General features: G+C 56.1%; 1 protein-coding gene and 1 long non-coding RNA gene across 2 annotated transcripts in view; one reads left to right on the top strand and one right to left on the bottom strand.

Moving 5' to 3' along the window:
- Nucleotides 1-15,676, bottom strand: part of LOC309614300 — a 276,916-nt gene that overhangs the window by 134,361 nt on the left and 126,879 nt on the right. The window lies entirely within an intron of this gene.
- ADAMTSL4 (ADAMTS like 4) lies at nucleotides 776-15,165 on the top strand. Its single transcript, XM_082361464.1, has 18 exons — nucleotides 776-4,158; nucleotides 6,813-6,958; nucleotides 7,172-7,229; nucleotides 7,541-7,896; nucleotides 8,081-8,762; nucleotides 9,002-9,104; nucleotides 9,873-10,009; nucleotides 10,381-10,585; nucleotides 10,813-10,985; nucleotides 11,139-11,250; nucleotides 11,355-11,540; nucleotides 11,736-11,865; nucleotides 12,203-12,407; nucleotides 12,740-12,916; nucleotides 13,234-13,440; nucleotides 13,533-13,712; nucleotides 13,987-14,131; nucleotides 14,282-15,165. Exons 1-18 carry the CDS (start codon nucleotides 3,784-3,786, stop codon nucleotides 14,416-14,418), a joined length of 3,714 nt encoding a protein of 1,237 aa, XP_082217590.1. The 5' UTR covers nucleotides 776-3,783; the 3' UTR covers nucleotides 14,419-15,165.

The following is a 15,676-nucleotide window of genomic DNA, read 5'->3' as shown; positions in this document are numbered from 1 at the left end:
TGGTGATGGGTACCATTTTATTAAATCTGTAAATTGGTTATATTGAGACTATAACAGAGGAAGAATATCATCTGAAAATCTTCCCAATTTAGCAAACAATGAATATTCTCAAACATTCTGGAGGCCTAATCCAGAAGCTCTAGCTTATGGCCATGTTTCCCAAACACATATGTAAGAAGATGTGCACATGAGTTCAAACCACTTAACATAGTTGTCAAAGTACTGACGATTTTGTAAACTTAATGGCTGCCAAGGTTATGTTTGATCAATTCATTCAATTCCATAAACATTTACTGAGGACTTCCTGTTTTTCGAATGCCGATGGACAGACAGACACATGGCTCAGGGCGGTACTGAGGCAAAGTCTGTCACCAAGGACCCCAGGACCTGCCTGAGAGGCCCTGGAAGATTGAAATATGGTAATCAAATTAAAAAGAATCCTGGGACTTCCCTGGTGGCACAGTGGTTAATAATCCTCCTGCCAATTCAGGGACACGGGTTCGAGCCCTGGTCCAGGAAGATCCCACATGCAGCGGAGCAACTAAGCCCGTGCGCCACAACTACTCAGCCTGTGCTCTAGAGCCCGCGAGCCACAACTACTGAGCCCTTGTGCCACAACTACTGAAGCCCGTGCACCTAGAGCCTGTGCTCCGCAACAAGAGATGCCACTGCAATGAGAAGCCCGCGCACCACTCACCGCAACTAGAGAAAGCCTATGGGCAGCAACGAAGACCCAAGGCAGCCAAAAAAAAAAAAGAATGCTGGCTTTGAGAGTTTCTGACCAAATGTAATGTCTCCAGAGCAGTGACTGGGAGACCAGAAAGTCCCATCCTCGTCTTGGACCTCATCTTACCAAATGGGTCACATCCTGTTTCTTCATGATTTCATCATCCTAGAACCAGCTCAGCCAAAATGGGTTGACACAACAATCAGAAAGTGCTGGAATGTGGCCAGAGCTGAGGCAGGGATCATCATTTCTCGTTCATGGCTTATCCCACAAGCATTTATTAAATGCCAGGCGAGGTGGCGGACACAAAGGTAAACATGGCCGGGTGGCCCCCACCCTCCAGGTTCCTTGTAGAGAACAGGTCACAATAGGCTCTTCTCATAACTGTTGTGGGGAGTAAGCTAACTAGGCCGATGGTCAGCAGAATGGCATCAGTGACAGAAAGTGCGGAACAACGTGACAGGACACTGAGAATCAACGGCTGGAGACCAGCCTGGTGTGTAGCAACTGGTAATAGAGTGGCTCTTCTGGAACAAAGGAGTTGAGCAAACCATGATTCCCAGAGGCAGAAAGGCAAGCACTGGGCTTTCTGAAAATGGGTACTATGACCACAAACCAAAAGACACACAGTTTCACACTAGTTTCCGGGCCCCACCTGTGCACACTGGTATCGGCATCAGCATTATGTTGGAGTAGGGACAACGTCTCAAAGGAAACATGAGTTTAAAATGTTATTCGGTTCAACACAAATAAAACTTCCTTAATCTACTACCAGAAAAAAAAATTATTAAGTGAACTTAGCTAAATTTCTCAAACATTTCACTTGCACACAACATACACAGGTAATAACTTCTCACTGTGAGGTTTGGGGCAAATTACCGAATTTTTCTTTGTGTCTTTGTTTCTTTTATTTTTTGGCCACCCCATGAGGCTTGCTGGATCTTAGTTCCCTGACCAGGGATCAAACCCAGACCCCTGGAATTCCCTGTGTCTTTGTTTCCAAATCTGTTACAATGAGGCCTGCACACAGAGTAAGTGCTATATACATGTTAGCTATATTATTATTATTATTAAATCACTATGTTAAGCTCAAAGTCAGACGAATACTTAGACTGTTCCCTTTTCGTCCTTCGTTTGTCCTAGCCCTACAGGTACTTTTGGGTGAACATCTACTTATTGCATAATCTTTTTAGAAATTTCTTTTAATCCTTGAGACAGTGTCCACAAATTTCATCTGGCATTTTGCACAGTGCCGAGGCATAGGAAATTCCTTTCCTTATACAATATTTTCAGACCACCAAGTCATGGGAGGTGACAGCTGTAATAAATCTCGTGAGCTCTTTGGCTCACAGCCACTTCTTAATGGAAAGGACTATATCTGACCCTCAGTTCACAGCATTACAAATGTCAAAGGCGGACCTTTCCCTCCGGCCAGGCTTCCTTCCCACTCTTCTGTCTTCGGTCACACCTTCTGGTCCTGCAGCTTGCCTCCTGGTAGATAAGTGAATGCTGCTGGAGTGTGACTTGGGGGCACTGAAAGGTCCCTGACCTAAAATATCTTCCTCTGTCCCTGTGGACTGGGCATCTCATCATCATTGTACTCTGAGGTCTGAGCAAAGGGGCTTCCCACTCCAAATCCAGGACTATAAATATGCCTCTGGGTTAGGACTGCATGTCACCAACAGTCCCATGATAAACCACCCCTATCGGGAGGGGGCCTTAACCCACTATCTTCCCAAGCTCTTTAGGAGCATGAGACCAAGACTGAGGATGTTTTCAGAAGAGGCACAAACTTAAGGCCTGCAGACAAATCTGAGCAACAGTCATGTTTTGTAGGTTGTACTTGATGTCTTAAAGTTGTTTTTTTAGTGACTTGTCAATATTTTAAAACCAGGATACTTTATAATGTCTCTTAAAAAATAAAAACTTAATAAAAAAGCTCTAGCAACATTGTCCTGTACCCGCACAAAATAACAGGGGTCTTAGGGGTTCCCAGCCAGCTTACCCACCATCCTGTGGGCCTGAGCTTGGGTAAAAAAGTTGGAAAGCAGGCCTGGGCACCTGGGACTCATTTGTCTGTTCTATATCATTCCAATTCAAATATTTCTTTTAACTCTACAAATAAAAAAAAACAAAACATAGAAACAAAATATGAAAAAATATAGATGACACAAAGTAGCCTAAAGTTCTTTCCTTGTGTTGAAAAAACTTAGGGATTTACTGAGAAAACAAAATATGGATGTTAAACTTCAAATAAGGGTATACCTGTTACACTTCAAAGCATTTCAGGGCTTCCCTGGTGGTCCAGTGGTTAAGACTCTGCACTTCCACGGCGCGGGGCGTGGCTTGGATCCCTGGGTTGGGGAACTAAGATCCTGCATGCTGGGCGGTGCCGCCAAAAAGTTAAAATAAATAAAATAAAATAAAATACTGACAAGTCACTGAAAAAAAGCCAAAACCTTTCAAATACTGAGTAGACCCAGCAATACAGGACCGTGGTTCATGAATAAATGGCAAATACAACTTTAAAAATAGAAGTGACCATTTATTATCTACTTTGTCATACACTTTCATGTATATTATTTATTTCTTTAACATAACTAAAAACATAGATAATGCTTGTGGTTAAAAATTCAACAGCATATAAACATGTAGAGTAAAAAGTGAAAGGCTGTTTTTTTTTCTCTCCCAACCCCACAGCCCCTGCCCAGGTGTTGCCCCCAATTCCGAGTTTGGGGTGTATTCTTCCAGATATAAATGAATAGACAGACATATCTCCAAGCTTATTCTTATATATCAGATTAGCCCCATTTTACAGATGAGGAAAGTGCAGCACAGAAAAGTTGTAGTATTCATCCAAGACCACAGAGCTGATAAGTACTCGAGCTGAGATTCAAATCCAGCTCGTCTGATTCCTAAATCAGCGCATTCCTTCCGCTATGCCCTGTGTGTAAAATTTTATGGATGAAGAAACCGAGGCCCATAGAGGTCCCTGAGCAGTCAGAACCACATGGTTCACAGCCCAACTCGGGAGAGGCAGGGGTGACTGGGCTTGCATGGGAGGCTGCGTGGAGGAGAGGGCCTGGACCAACGCGGATCTGGGGTCGGGCGGGACCATCTCGGTCCAGCAACGCCCAGATCTGGGGCCCGGGGCTCGCCCACGCCGCTCGGGTACAGGCACCACCCAGCCCCTTGGCGCCACTCGCGGCCGCCTGGCCTGGGCAGGCGCAGCGCTCGCACCGCCCACTCGGAGCCGGTCTGGAGGCCGGGGTCCGGGAGTCCTGAACTCCAGCCGGGCCTGGGGACAGCCCGGGAGCGATGGCTCCGTCCGAAGCGAGCTGGGACCCCCTCGGCTTCGCCCCCTCGAGCCGTTGGCGGGTCCCGGGCTGGGGTGGCCAAGGCCCGAAGCCCGGGGTGGGTGGCCCTGGCGGGTAAGGGGTTCGGGGTGGGCCGCCCCGACCCGGGGGCCGGCTCGGGGCGCGGGCTGGGCGCGTGGCGGGCGGGTGGGCGGAGCGGGGGGCGGGGCGAGGGCGGAGCCGCGGCCGGAGGCGGCAGTGTCCGGAGCCGGGCTCAGGGGCAGCAGTGGCCGCCGCAGAGCAAGGCTGCCTGGAGAGAGCGCCCGGGCGCGGAGGGGTTAACGGGCCGCCGGGGCCGAGCAGAGCAGGTACAGATCTTCCCTGGGACCCCCGGCCCCGGCCGCCCTCTCTCCCCGGTCCCGTTAGACCCCCCGCCCTGCGCGCACGCGCCGTCCCTGTTCCCTGCGCCCCGCGGTCGCGCCCCAGCCACGACCCCAGCCCCAGCTCTTATAGCTTTTATAGCCTCGGAAGTCCCTGGGGTCGAATTCCTGGGGAGGGGTTCTTATCCCTTGGAACACTGGCCCCCATCACTCGGGCGGAGAATCAGCCAAAATTCCTACGAAGTTACAGAGTAAAATTGGAAAACGTAGCCAGGACCTCCCGGCACACGCCCGGCGCCTCCTGCCCTCCTCCTCTAGATGGGTGCTCCTGGAGGATGTGTTCCCCTCATCCCCCAGCCCCGCCACTCTCTTCTGTCCTGGAGTTGGGGGACAGGGACGCTATGAGGGACGCATGTGGGTGCCCTTGATCCAGCTCAGCCTGACGACTAGAAAGGAAAGATGCCTGTTGGGATGGGCCTCCAGGACCCAGGAGTGGAGGGCCCAAGGAGGACCAGGGAGTTCTCATCCAAGATAGGGACTCTCCAGCTAGCCCTGGAGCCTGCTGTGGGGCGCCCTGCCCCGCAGCACCACCCATTTCCCAGAGGCGGGTCCCCTGGGGGTGAAGGGGTTAGTTCTGCCCAGGTCTCTCTTCCTTGATCTTCACTGGCCAGTGTGGAGGTATGGCCGGGAGGAGCTCAGGTTTGTCTAGACCAGAGTCAGCCTGGCCCAAGAGTGACCACTTCTGACCTCTCCTTTCTTCACCCTGGGCAGTGAGACACACCAGATGAGGAACATGAGAAGGGGTGAAAACCACAAATGTGTATCTGTTTCTGCAGGGGTGGAGGGGGAGTGTCGGCCCCCTGCCCAGCTATGCAGGGGGTGGGGTAGGACTTTTCCAGAGAGGGAGCCAGGCCTGGCCCTGGCCCCAAGAGCTCACGCCACCCCACCCCTTACTTCTCCAGGGAACTGCCAAAGCCAAACCCAGCTCAGGACAGGATTATGTGTACTGGGTAGACCCATGGAGAAAGAGGTAGCAGAGAGAAGCAGAGGCAGAGAGGGAGTAGAGAGGGGACCCGGACCCGGCAGCAAGAAGCGGCAGTGATCATCACCCCATCTCTCCTTCCCTTCAACCTCCAGTAACAGAGCCAGGCAGAGAGCTGAAGTTTTGGGTGGAACGTTGGCCCTCCTCTGGAGCCCCTACCCGCCCCCCCCCATCAGGGCGGAGTTGCTGACCTCAGTGGTCAGCCCAGCCAAGGGAAGGAGCAGCCATCAGCAACCCCCTTCCCAACCCCAAGCAGCTGAGGAGACCCTGCAGCTCAGGCTCAACCACTGTGATCCCTCCCTTAACTTCCCAAGTCCTGGGGTCTCAGGGAGGGAAGTGGGGCTGAGAGTTACTACCCCCAAGCACATTCCTGCCCTTCCCTCTGTCATTTTCCTGCCCCTGAGCTGGTCCTCCTCGGCATTAGCTCCTTGGATTCCTCTCCCGGGTGCCTTTTGGATCCAACAGAAACATTTTTTTTTTTCCTGGAAAGCAGAACTCCGAGCAGCATGAGGAGTGGGGGTGGGAAGGGCTCATTGTGAGCAGGAAGGGGCTGGAGGGCAAGGGGGAGCGATGGGAGAGTCAGGCTTAGACCAGGGGAAGGTTCCAAGCTCCACTTCCCCAAGGATCAAGTTTAGACTTCAGGAGGGACTTCCTGGCTCTTCAGAAGGTAGACCGTGCATGATTGGGGAGCAACGGCATCTCTAGCTGCATATCCCCTTCCCAGGTTTCCCTAGCCCATCAGAGTCTTGCCTGAAGTAAGGCCTCATTGATCTAATGCTGGATGCTGGCCCCTAGAGGGAGGTTAAATCTCAGTGGGAAAAATCACCTGCTTCTCTAGAGATTAAACCATCAGCCCATTTAGTTTATCCCTTGACTGGAAAGTGTTTGAGGCAGGCAGAGATGTGCCTGAGTGTTCCAGAAGGAGCTTTATTAGCTAAGAAGGGAAGAAAAAGCTGGGAGTCAGGTAGGAAACGGAAAGCGCAAGGGGCTTCCAGTCAGCAGCTCAGAGGGGGTGTCTGGTAAGTCCTCATTGAGCCTCCCTCCTCAGCTTTCCAGGACCTCTGGGAGGGCAGGAGGGGGAGCCAGATGAAAACCATCTTAAGAAAGATGCGTGTGCCTGAGCTGACCTAGAGACAGTTCCTAGTTAGGACATGGAGGAGCTGAGAAGTTCCTGCAGCTGAGGAGGGGGACTGAGCCTGAGTTGGGAGGCTGAGGGCAGACCGCCACCCCTCCAGCCTGGGAGGATGGACAAGGGCAGTGTGCCTTCTCCCTCCCTCCCTTAGGATCATAAAGGGGTGGGCCAGTCTTCACCCATCCATTCTCACTCTGAGATGTCCTTCTGAGGAGTCATCCCTCCCAACCCCCAGCTTTCTGGAGACTGGACCAGGCTTCGGTCCCTGCAGAGCGCATCCCCCACCCCACGCCCAGATGCCGGAGTAGAGTTTATTTCCGGTCCCCTCCTCCCTGGCCCCGGGGCCATCAAGGGAGGAGCGATGGAGAAGTGGGCGGGCAGGTAAGAGGTGGGGCGGCCCTGGAGGAGGGATGGCTGGGTCTCTGGAAGTGAGGGAAAGGAGCTCTCTGGGAGGGGCTGGGGGAAGTGATGAGTAACTTCTGATTTCTGAGCAATTGGTATCAGGATGTGCGGAGCCTCCTTGGGCTGAGGGCGGTGTCGTAACACCTCCTCCGGCTCCTGGCTGACACCTTCACTCCTGCCTTTGGTTTGCAGGTCCCGGTTGTGTCTGATGCTGCTTCTGTTCCTCCCTCAGCTCTGCCTGGATCAGGAGGTGAGCCAGGGACCAGAGACTACGATCCTTTCCTCTCCCTGCCTCCCTGCTTCCCACAGTCTCCAGGCCGCGTCTGCATTTCCCGCAGCCTCTGATAAGCCGCGGCCCCTTTCTCTCACACTTGGCCCTCCCAGCCTCCCAGCCTCCCCAACTCCCTAACTCCTTGCCAAATCACTTCAAGTCCCACCTCTGCTACTGAATGTGACCTTGGGCCAGTCACTACTGCCCCAAGCCTCTAGCGTTGGACTAGATATTCTGTACAGTTCCCTCGAAAATCATTCTAATTTTGGCTGAACTTTTTGTCTACACAGGTGTTGCCTGGGCACTCTCTTCAGACACCTCCCGAGGAGAACCAGGGCCCTGAGGGTGTCTGGGGTCCTTGGGACCAGTGGGCCTCTTGCTCCCAGCCCTGCGGGGTTGGGGTGCAGCGCAGGAGCCGGACGTGTCAGCTCCCTACAGCTCAACTCCACCAGGGCCTGCCCCTCCCACCCCGGCCCCCAAGACATCCAGAAGCCCTGCTCCCCCGGGGTCAAGGCACCAGACCTCATACTTCCCGAGAAACCCTTCCCCTGTACAGGCCACCACCTCGGGGAAGAGGTGGCCCCCTTCGAGGTCCTGCTTCTCATTTAGGGAGAGAGGAGGCCCAGGAGATTGAAGGAGCCAGGAGGTGAGGGGTGGGGCTTTGAGGGAAGAGGCGGGGCCTTAGGCAAGGGGCGGAGCTAGGGATGAAGGAAAGGGGAGCAAAGGATCCAGCATTTATAAAGGCTTATCTTTGGTGCTAGGGAGTCGCCTGGGGAGGCAGGCTCCGAGGTAGCCAGCGCTGTGACCCCACGTCTGCAACACTTTCTCAGGTCCCGGGTTCGAGACCCCATCAAGCCAGGAATGTTCGGTTATGGGAGAGTGCCCTTTGCTTTGCCGCTCCATCGGAACCGCAGGCACCCCAGGAGACCGCCCAGCTCTGAGCTCTCGAAGACCTCAGATCTTCCATCCCTGACTCCAAGAACAGAGCCATCTTCTGCAAACCACACCCCGCAAACTGAACTCCCTCCTACTGAACCGTCTGCCCACACCCTGTCCCCCCCAGGAGAACCCCCAAGCCCCGAAGCTGCTCAGACAGAGATGCCCTCTAGAACCAGGCCTGCCCTCACACGGCCCCACCCCAGAGCCCAGGCCTCTGGCACAGAGCCCTCCTTGTTCCCTCCATCCCCAGGAGAAGGTAGCTCCTTTCACATGTCCCCTCAGCCAAGAAGGCCAAGTTCCCAGGGTTGGGCCGGTCCCCGGCTGGCAGAGAGACACCCTAATCCTTTCCTTTCTGTCCCTCGGAGCCGAGGCCAGCAAAGCCGGGAGCACTGGAGACCTGGGGGGAATCTTCACGGGTCCCTCACGGAGTCTGTTCCTCACTACCCAGATGGCTGGTTGCCTCTGCTGAGTACTGGCCCCCATTCCAGCCCCCTCTGGAGCCTCTTTGCTCCCAGTAGCCCTGTCCCAAGATGTTCTGGGGAGAGTGAGCAGCTGAGAGCCTGCAGCCAAGCGGTGAGTTCCTTCTTGGACCCCTCCCAGACTTCCAATTCTGCTTCCCTGACCCTGAGCCTGGGTCCTCAGCCTGTCAGATCTGGACCTGAGGGAGAAGGGCCTGGCATCTGACCTCTTCAGGGTAGGGACCTTGGAGCTCTTCCATAGACCTGACCTGCCTCCCTATCTCCCCAATCCAGCCCTGACCCACACCCCCATTTTCCTCCCCAGCTTTGACTCCTCTGTATCCCCCACCTCAGCCCTGCCCCCCTGAGCAGCCAGACCCCCGGGCCCTGCAGTGTGCAGCCTTTGACTCCCAGGAGTTCATGGGTCAGCTGTACCAGTGGGAGCCCTTCACAGAAGGTGAGGTTTCTAGCCCACTCCCTGGACAGGGGGGCTGGAGATTGGGGGATGATGGGGAGGGAGACACTCAGCCCCTCTTTTACTTCTCTGTAGGCTCTTGTATTTCTCCTGTGTCATATTGTCTTCCTTATTTCCCAGTGCTGGGGTGAAGAGACAGAACAGGCCCAGAAAGGGCTGGGGGTTTCAGACAGAGCCCTAGCTGTCAGATGGCAGTGTATGGTCAGCAGAGGGGTCAGGCTAGGAGGAGGGATGTGTCCAGAGGTGCCCTTTGGCTGGTCTCCTCTGGGAAGAAGCCCAACCCAGGAGGTGGGATGGATGTGACATGAGCAGGGTATGGTCAGAGAGATCCTGTCCAGTGGTGACAGCTTGGTGGAGGTACCCCATGGATGCTGGACAGTGTTGTATCACTTTCTCCCAAGTTACCATCCATCCGTTTGATTTTCAGCCTGTGTCACCTTGACACAAGCCCTTATGAGCTCTGAACTCACATAATCATAGTTTCACGTATCTGTCCTCTCTCAGAGCTCACAACCCCTTTTCTGGTCTTAGTGACCTCAATTGATCTGACCCAACTTTTGTGTGACCCTCAAACTGACCTTTCAGAGTACAGAATTGTCGTGTTCCCTTCATCCACAGTGACCTCGGCAACCTCAGGATGCCCTATTGCTAATATAAGGCAAGCCAAGCCGCTCTCAGGGCCTTGGGTTCTTTCTCAGTTAACCTCCTGCCAGGGACCCCAGCTAACCACCCTTCTACCCTGTCTCTTAGTTCAGGGTTCCCAGCGCTGTGAACTGAACTGCCGTCCCCGTGGCTTCCGCTTCTATGTCCGTCACACCGAAAAGGTCCAGGACGGGACCCTGTGTCAGCCTGGAGCCCCAGACATCTGTGTGGCCGGACACTGTCTGGTGAGGGGGGACGGGGTGCGCACATGGGGAGAGAGGCAGTGTTAATAACTGCTACAGGCACACACACAGAGTCTCCTTGCTCATCATCACAATGGCAAAACACCAGACTCAGGTTGCAGAGAGGAAAGTTCTTACCTGCCAAGCAGGGCTGAGCAGAGTCAAGAGTCGAACTGCAAGAAAGACCCCCTTAAGCCCATCCAAGCTTCCCAAAGGCTGGCTGGGGATGGTGGGGCTGACAGAGAACCTACAAGTCTCACTTATAGTGCAAAGGTCAAGGCACGCGGTGAGCTGAAGGCTCCAAGACGACCAGGCCAGGGTTGGAGGTGGTGTCTGGCTTCTGGCAGCCCCTGCCTCACTCCGCTTTCCCCCAGAGCCCTGGCTGTGACGGGATCCTTGGCTCGGGCCGGCGTCCAGATGGCTGTGGAGTCTGTGGGGGTGATGATTCTACCTGTCGCCTCGTCTCGGGGAACCTCAGTGACCGGGGGGGCCCTCTGGGCTATCAGAAAATCCTGTTGATTCCTGCTGGAGCCTCCCGGCTCCAGATCGCCCAGCTCCGGCCCAGCTCCAACTACCTCGGTGAGTCCCTGGGTTCCCCGAGTCTTGGTCCCCCGTTCCATTCCTGGCCTATTGGCTCTGCCCTTCACACCCCCATTCAGCACGGCAAATGAGCCACCCGGGAAGTCAGGGCTCCCTTCCTCCCTCCCGCGTGGGCGCGGGGTATGTGGGGTTCTGTGCTGTCAGGGAAGTGGTGGGAGAGGAGGACAGTATGACTAACCTCGCATGTCCTGATCTGCCACCTCCAGCACTTCGTGGCCCTGGGGGCCGGTCCATCATTAATGGAAACTGGGCTGTGGATCCCCCTGGGTCCTACGCTGCTGGCGGGACTGTCTTCCGGTACAGCCGTCCTCCTCGAGAGGAGGGCGTGGGAGAGAGTCTGTCCGCGGAAGGCCCCACGACCCAGCCTGTGGATGTCTATGTGAGCGAGGGGCCTGCGCCTGGGCTGGAGGAGGAGGCCGCCCCACTGCCTCTCCTCTGAGGGGAAAGCTGTGGGTCTCAAGATGGGCAGAAGGCTAGTGGATGCCCCCCTGGCCACCCCCAAACATTCATTACCTTCTCTTTTTCTCCCCAGATGATCTTTCAGGAGGAAAACCCAGGTGTTTTCTACCAGTATGTCATCTCTTCACCTCCTCCAAACCTTGAGAACCCCACGCCAGAGCCCCGTCTCCCCCAACTCCAGCCTGGTAAGACTTTGGTCCCCAGACCTAAAAGGAGGTGAGGAGAGGCTGAGGGGAGCTCGAGGCAATGGGGATGCATCTAATTTGTCTACCCGACTCTCCCTGCGCAGAGGTTTTGAGGGGAGAGCCCCCACCTGCTTCAGTACCCCGCCCTGCCCGCACCCCAGGCACCCTCCAGCGTCAGGTGCGGATCCCCCAGATGCCCGCCCCGCCCCATCCCAGGACACCCCTGGGGTCTCCAGCCGGATACTGGAAACGGGTGGGACACTCTGAGTGCTCGGCCTCCTGTGGAAAAGGTGAGACTTCACGCACCAGCCTGTATTCCTGGCACCCTCAGCCCAGATCCCCAGCTTGGCACTCCTGACCCCATAGCCTGGATTGTGGGTCCACACCTTGACTCTGTGCCGAATCGGACTTCAGTGCCTGGGACCCCACTGACACTGGATGCCGGGCTATCCTGCCTCCCCTGGCTTCCCTTTTATCCCTTTCAGGTGTCTGGCGCCCTGTCTTCCTCTGCATTTCTCGTGAGTCAGGAGAGGAACTGGATGAACGCAGCTGTGCCGTGGGCACCAGGCCCCCAGCCTCCCAGGAACCCTGCCACGGCCCCCCGTGCCCACCGTAGTGAGTGCACCCCACGGGAGGGTTAGGGTCCTAGGGACACGATGGTTGCCCCGGGGAAACACATCCTCGCCCCCATAGGATCTCACCTGGACTCTGCACTCAACACAAGATCTCCTGGCTTCAGAGAGACGTTATTCAGTGAGAAAGGCTGACATTCCATAGACAACAAGGAAACCCTGAGCCCCACAAGGGATCCCAGACTCCAAATATGCCCACTCTCCTCTGAGGGGTCCCCAGCCCCAGTCTGTCGTCCCCTTCCCCAAACATGGCAGCCCCACACATCTCTGTTTTTGCCCTCTGTGTCTCTGTCCCTTCCCCTCCCTGCCCACGCCCATAGCTGGGAGGCCGGCGAGTGGACGTCCTGCAGCCGCTCCTGTGGCCCCGGCACCCAGCACCGTCAGCTGCGCTGCCGGCAGGAGTTTGGGGGCGGCGGCTCGTCGGTGCCCCTGGAGCGCTGCGGACATCTGCCCCGGCCCAACATCACCCAGCCGTGCCAGCTGCGCCTCTGCGGCCGCTGGGAGGTCCGCTCCCCCTGGAGCCAGGTGAGTGGCCCCAGGCAAGGAAGCTCTTGGAGCGGGAAGATCCTGGAGGCGTGGGCACCAGTGAGCTAGAGCAGTGGTTTTTCCAACTCCGTTCTAATCAGCAGAAACTTTTACAAATGAGATCTCATGTAGAACCTCCATCTGTAAGTCTGCGAAGAGACAGAACTGGGGCTTGGGGGCCCAGAGCCCCATACTCAGCCTGCTCCTCAGCCCACGAAGCCCTGTAACCGCTGAGCCAGGCATCAAAGGCAGATCCTGGTCCAGAGGCCCCAGAGCTGGAGGCTGGTGAGGCAGCCGGGAAGCCCAGGCCTGAATGCCCCTCGTCCCCTCAGTGCTCTGTGCGGTGCGGGCGCGGCCAGAGGAGCCGACAGGTCCGCTGCGTCGGCAACAACGGTGATGAAGTGAGCGAGCAGGAGTGCGTCTCAGGTCCCCCGCGGCCCCCCAGCAGAGAGGCCTGTGACATGGGGCCCTGCACCACAGCCTGGTTCCACAGCGACTGGAGCTCCAAGGTGGGCCCCACACCCCCTCAGCCGAGCCCCACGCCCCCGGTACCCCCACCCAGGACACCCTCCCGGGGCCTTTCCAGCACGGTTGCATAAACGTTGATTGAGCAAGCACCTGCCGTCTGCTAGACACTGCTGATGTTGGGGACTCAGAGAAAAACTTATGCTGACATCCTGACCCCTGCCTGGCAAAGTTTCCCCGTATCTGGCTGGTACCCCTGGGGCATTCCCTAACTCCCGGATCCGGGATGTGTCTGTCCTCAGCCCCCTCCCCTTCCCCTACTTGTCACTCCAGCCTCCCTTCACACTCTGCTTCCCAACAGTGCTCAGCTGAGTGTGGGACGGGAATCCAGCGACGTTCTGTCGTCTGCCTCGGGAGTGGGGAGACCCATGGGGAGGGCCAGGAGGAAGCAAGGGCAGGAGCCACTGAGCAGACCTGTGCACCAGGAAGCCGCCCCCCTGACATGCGTGCCTGCAGCTTGGGGCCCTGTGAGGTGACGTGGTGCTGGTACACGGGGCCCTGGGCAGAGGTGAGCTGAGAGCCCGGGAGGGGACCCGTCGGTGGGATTCCCTGGGGGGAGGTAGGAGTAATCCTGCTCTCCCTTCCCGTCTTCTCCGTCAGTGCTCCTCAGAATGTGGCTCTGGCACGCAGCGTAGAGACATCATCTGCGTGTCCAAACTGGGGACTGAGTTCAATGTGACTTCTCCTAGCAACTGTTCCCACCTGCCCAGGCCCCCTGCCCTGCAGCCCTGTCAGGGGCAGGACTGCCAGGACCAATGGTTTTCTACACCCTGGAGTCCGGTGAGTGCCTGGCACCCTTGCCCTGCTCAGCATGGACTTCCAGGGGAGGGGAGGCTTCCCTCCTTGTACCTCCCTCTGTGCCCCAGGCTAAGGCCAGCGGCACTTTAACTTGTCCCATTTCCTAGACCAGGAGGACAGGTGGGCCCCCTCCACGTGGGGTTTCATAATGCTCCCGGAGAGCCCCCCAACTCCTTTCAGAGGAGGAGGAGGCCTGGGGTTCAGGAGGAGCCTGGGACACAGCAAAGGTCTGATTTGATAGCTGGGCTCTCCCCAGTGTTCTCGCTCCTGCCAGGGGGGCATGCAGACAAGGGAGGTCCAGTGCCTGACCGCCAACCAGACACTCAGCATCCGATGCCCTCCTCACCTGCGGCCCTCCAGGAAACGATCCTGTAACAGCCAACCCTGCAGCCAGCGCCCAGGTAAAGAGCTCCCTCTCCCCAATCCCCAGCAGAGCGGAGTTAGCTGAAGTGTGGGTGGAGATTAGGAAGGACGAGTGGGAGTGGGCAACACACCTCCAGCGGGATGGATCTTGGTGACTTCTTGTGCCCAACGGCCTTCTCTGTCCCCAGATGATCAATGCAAGGACAGCTCTCCACATTGCCCCCTGGTGGTGCAGGCCCGGCTCTGCGTCTATCCCTACTACACAGCTACCTGTTGCCGCTCTTGCGCCCATGTCCTGGAGCGGTCTCCCCCGGAGCCCGCCTGAAATGGGCCCAGGAGGCCCTCTCCTCGTGGTTTTCTCATGCCACCATCAGTCACCTGTCAGTCAGCCCACTCTGTACCCTCTGGCTCTCTAGCCTGTCCTGGTCTCACTAGGGACGTCCCCCAGGGTGGTCAAAGGTGGCAAGATGACGGACAGTAACTGTCAGGACGTGTGGTTGGGTCTGTGCGGTGGTGTGATGGTGTGTGTGCACATATGCCCCCAGATGTGTATCTGGGCCTGTGTGGATGTGTGTGCGCCCATAAATCTGTATCACTTCTCAAAAAGAAGTTACACAGACTGAGAAGGAACCGGGAGAGGGGACAATGCCTGTTTCCGTGAGAGTTTTCTAGGCTGAAAGGAAAGCAAGTTTGCAACTCTTTGGGAATCTGAGCTACTTAGAGCCTGGCCTCCCCATTAATCCCAACTTTGTGTCCTAAACCTCATTTCTCCTGTTCAGGCCACACATCATCTAAACCATCCTTTTGTCCTCTGACCCTTTCTCCCCTTACTTAGTCTCTCTATCCCTCCCTCTCATAGTTAGCTAGGGATGGGGTGAGCCATTGCCAATCCTGCTTTTCCCCAGGAAGAGAGACTATCTCCCCAGAGCAGGGACCAGCTGGGCAGAGGATGGAAAAGAGAAAGGTTAGAATAAGACACCCTAGCCCCTGCTCCCGCTCCCCACCTCCTAAAATGGTTCCCACCCCAGAACTAATTTATTTTTTATTAAAGATGATTATGACAAATGAGAAACAGGCTCTTCATTGTCCTCGTGGGAACCCAGCCATACAGGCCACCTAAGCAAGCAGTGTGAGATCAGAATGAAGGGTGGGAAGGGGAACGGTACTTGGAGCCCAGGTGGAGAGAGTTTGGGTCCAGAAAGGCTAATGAGTGAGCCCCAGTCACCTGAGACCAGGAGCCTTGGTCAGAGAGGGAGAGGATCCTGGCCGACCTCAGGCCCTGCAAGTTGGTCATTGACCACTAGAGGTCACCACTTCTCCCAGTTTAGGTATGGAGTTGGGCGCTTGGGTCCAGAGCTGAAGAAGAAACTGCCTGGCCTATGGTGGGTTTCTTGGTAGGCTGAGTCTTTCTGTACAGTCTCTTGGAATCTAGTAGCACTTTTTTCCCATCTGGGGCTGAGCTGAATGGCGGCTGCCTTTTCAGGGCTCCTTTTTCCTGTTCCCTTTCTTTGGCCCTGCCTTCCTGCCCCTCTCATCCTTTCTGCTATTACCCATTTCCCTATTAAGCTCTTGGTTTATTGCTT

This window comes from Balaenoptera borealis (assembly GCF_965194805.1).
Source record: "Balaenoptera borealis genome assembly, chromosome: 1".
In the NCBI taxonomy this organism is placed as follows: domain Eukaryota; kingdom Metazoa; phylum Chordata; class Mammalia; order Artiodactyla; family Balaenopteridae; genus Balaenoptera; species Balaenoptera borealis.
The sequence above is the reverse complement of the archived record's forward strand: the minus strand, read 5'-3'. Positions and strand labels throughout refer to the sequence as shown.

What these genes read in the sequence shown, in the direction of transcription:
- ADAMTSL4 (XM_082361464.1), top strand. Translation starts at nt 3,784, where the DNA reads ATGGGAGGCTGCGTGGAGGAGAGGGCCTGGACCAACGCGGATCTGGGG. An exon ending in TGAGAGCCTGCAGCCAAGCG is followed by an intron (nt 8,763 to 9,001) that starts GTGAGTTCCTTC and finishes CCCCCACCTCAG; the next exon opens with CCCTGCCCCCCTGAGCAGCC. An exon ending in TTTCTACACCCTGGAGTCCG is followed by an intron (nt 13,713 to 13,986) that starts GTGAGTGCCTGG and finishes GGCTCTCCCCAG; the next exon opens with TGTTCTCGCTCCTGCCAGGG.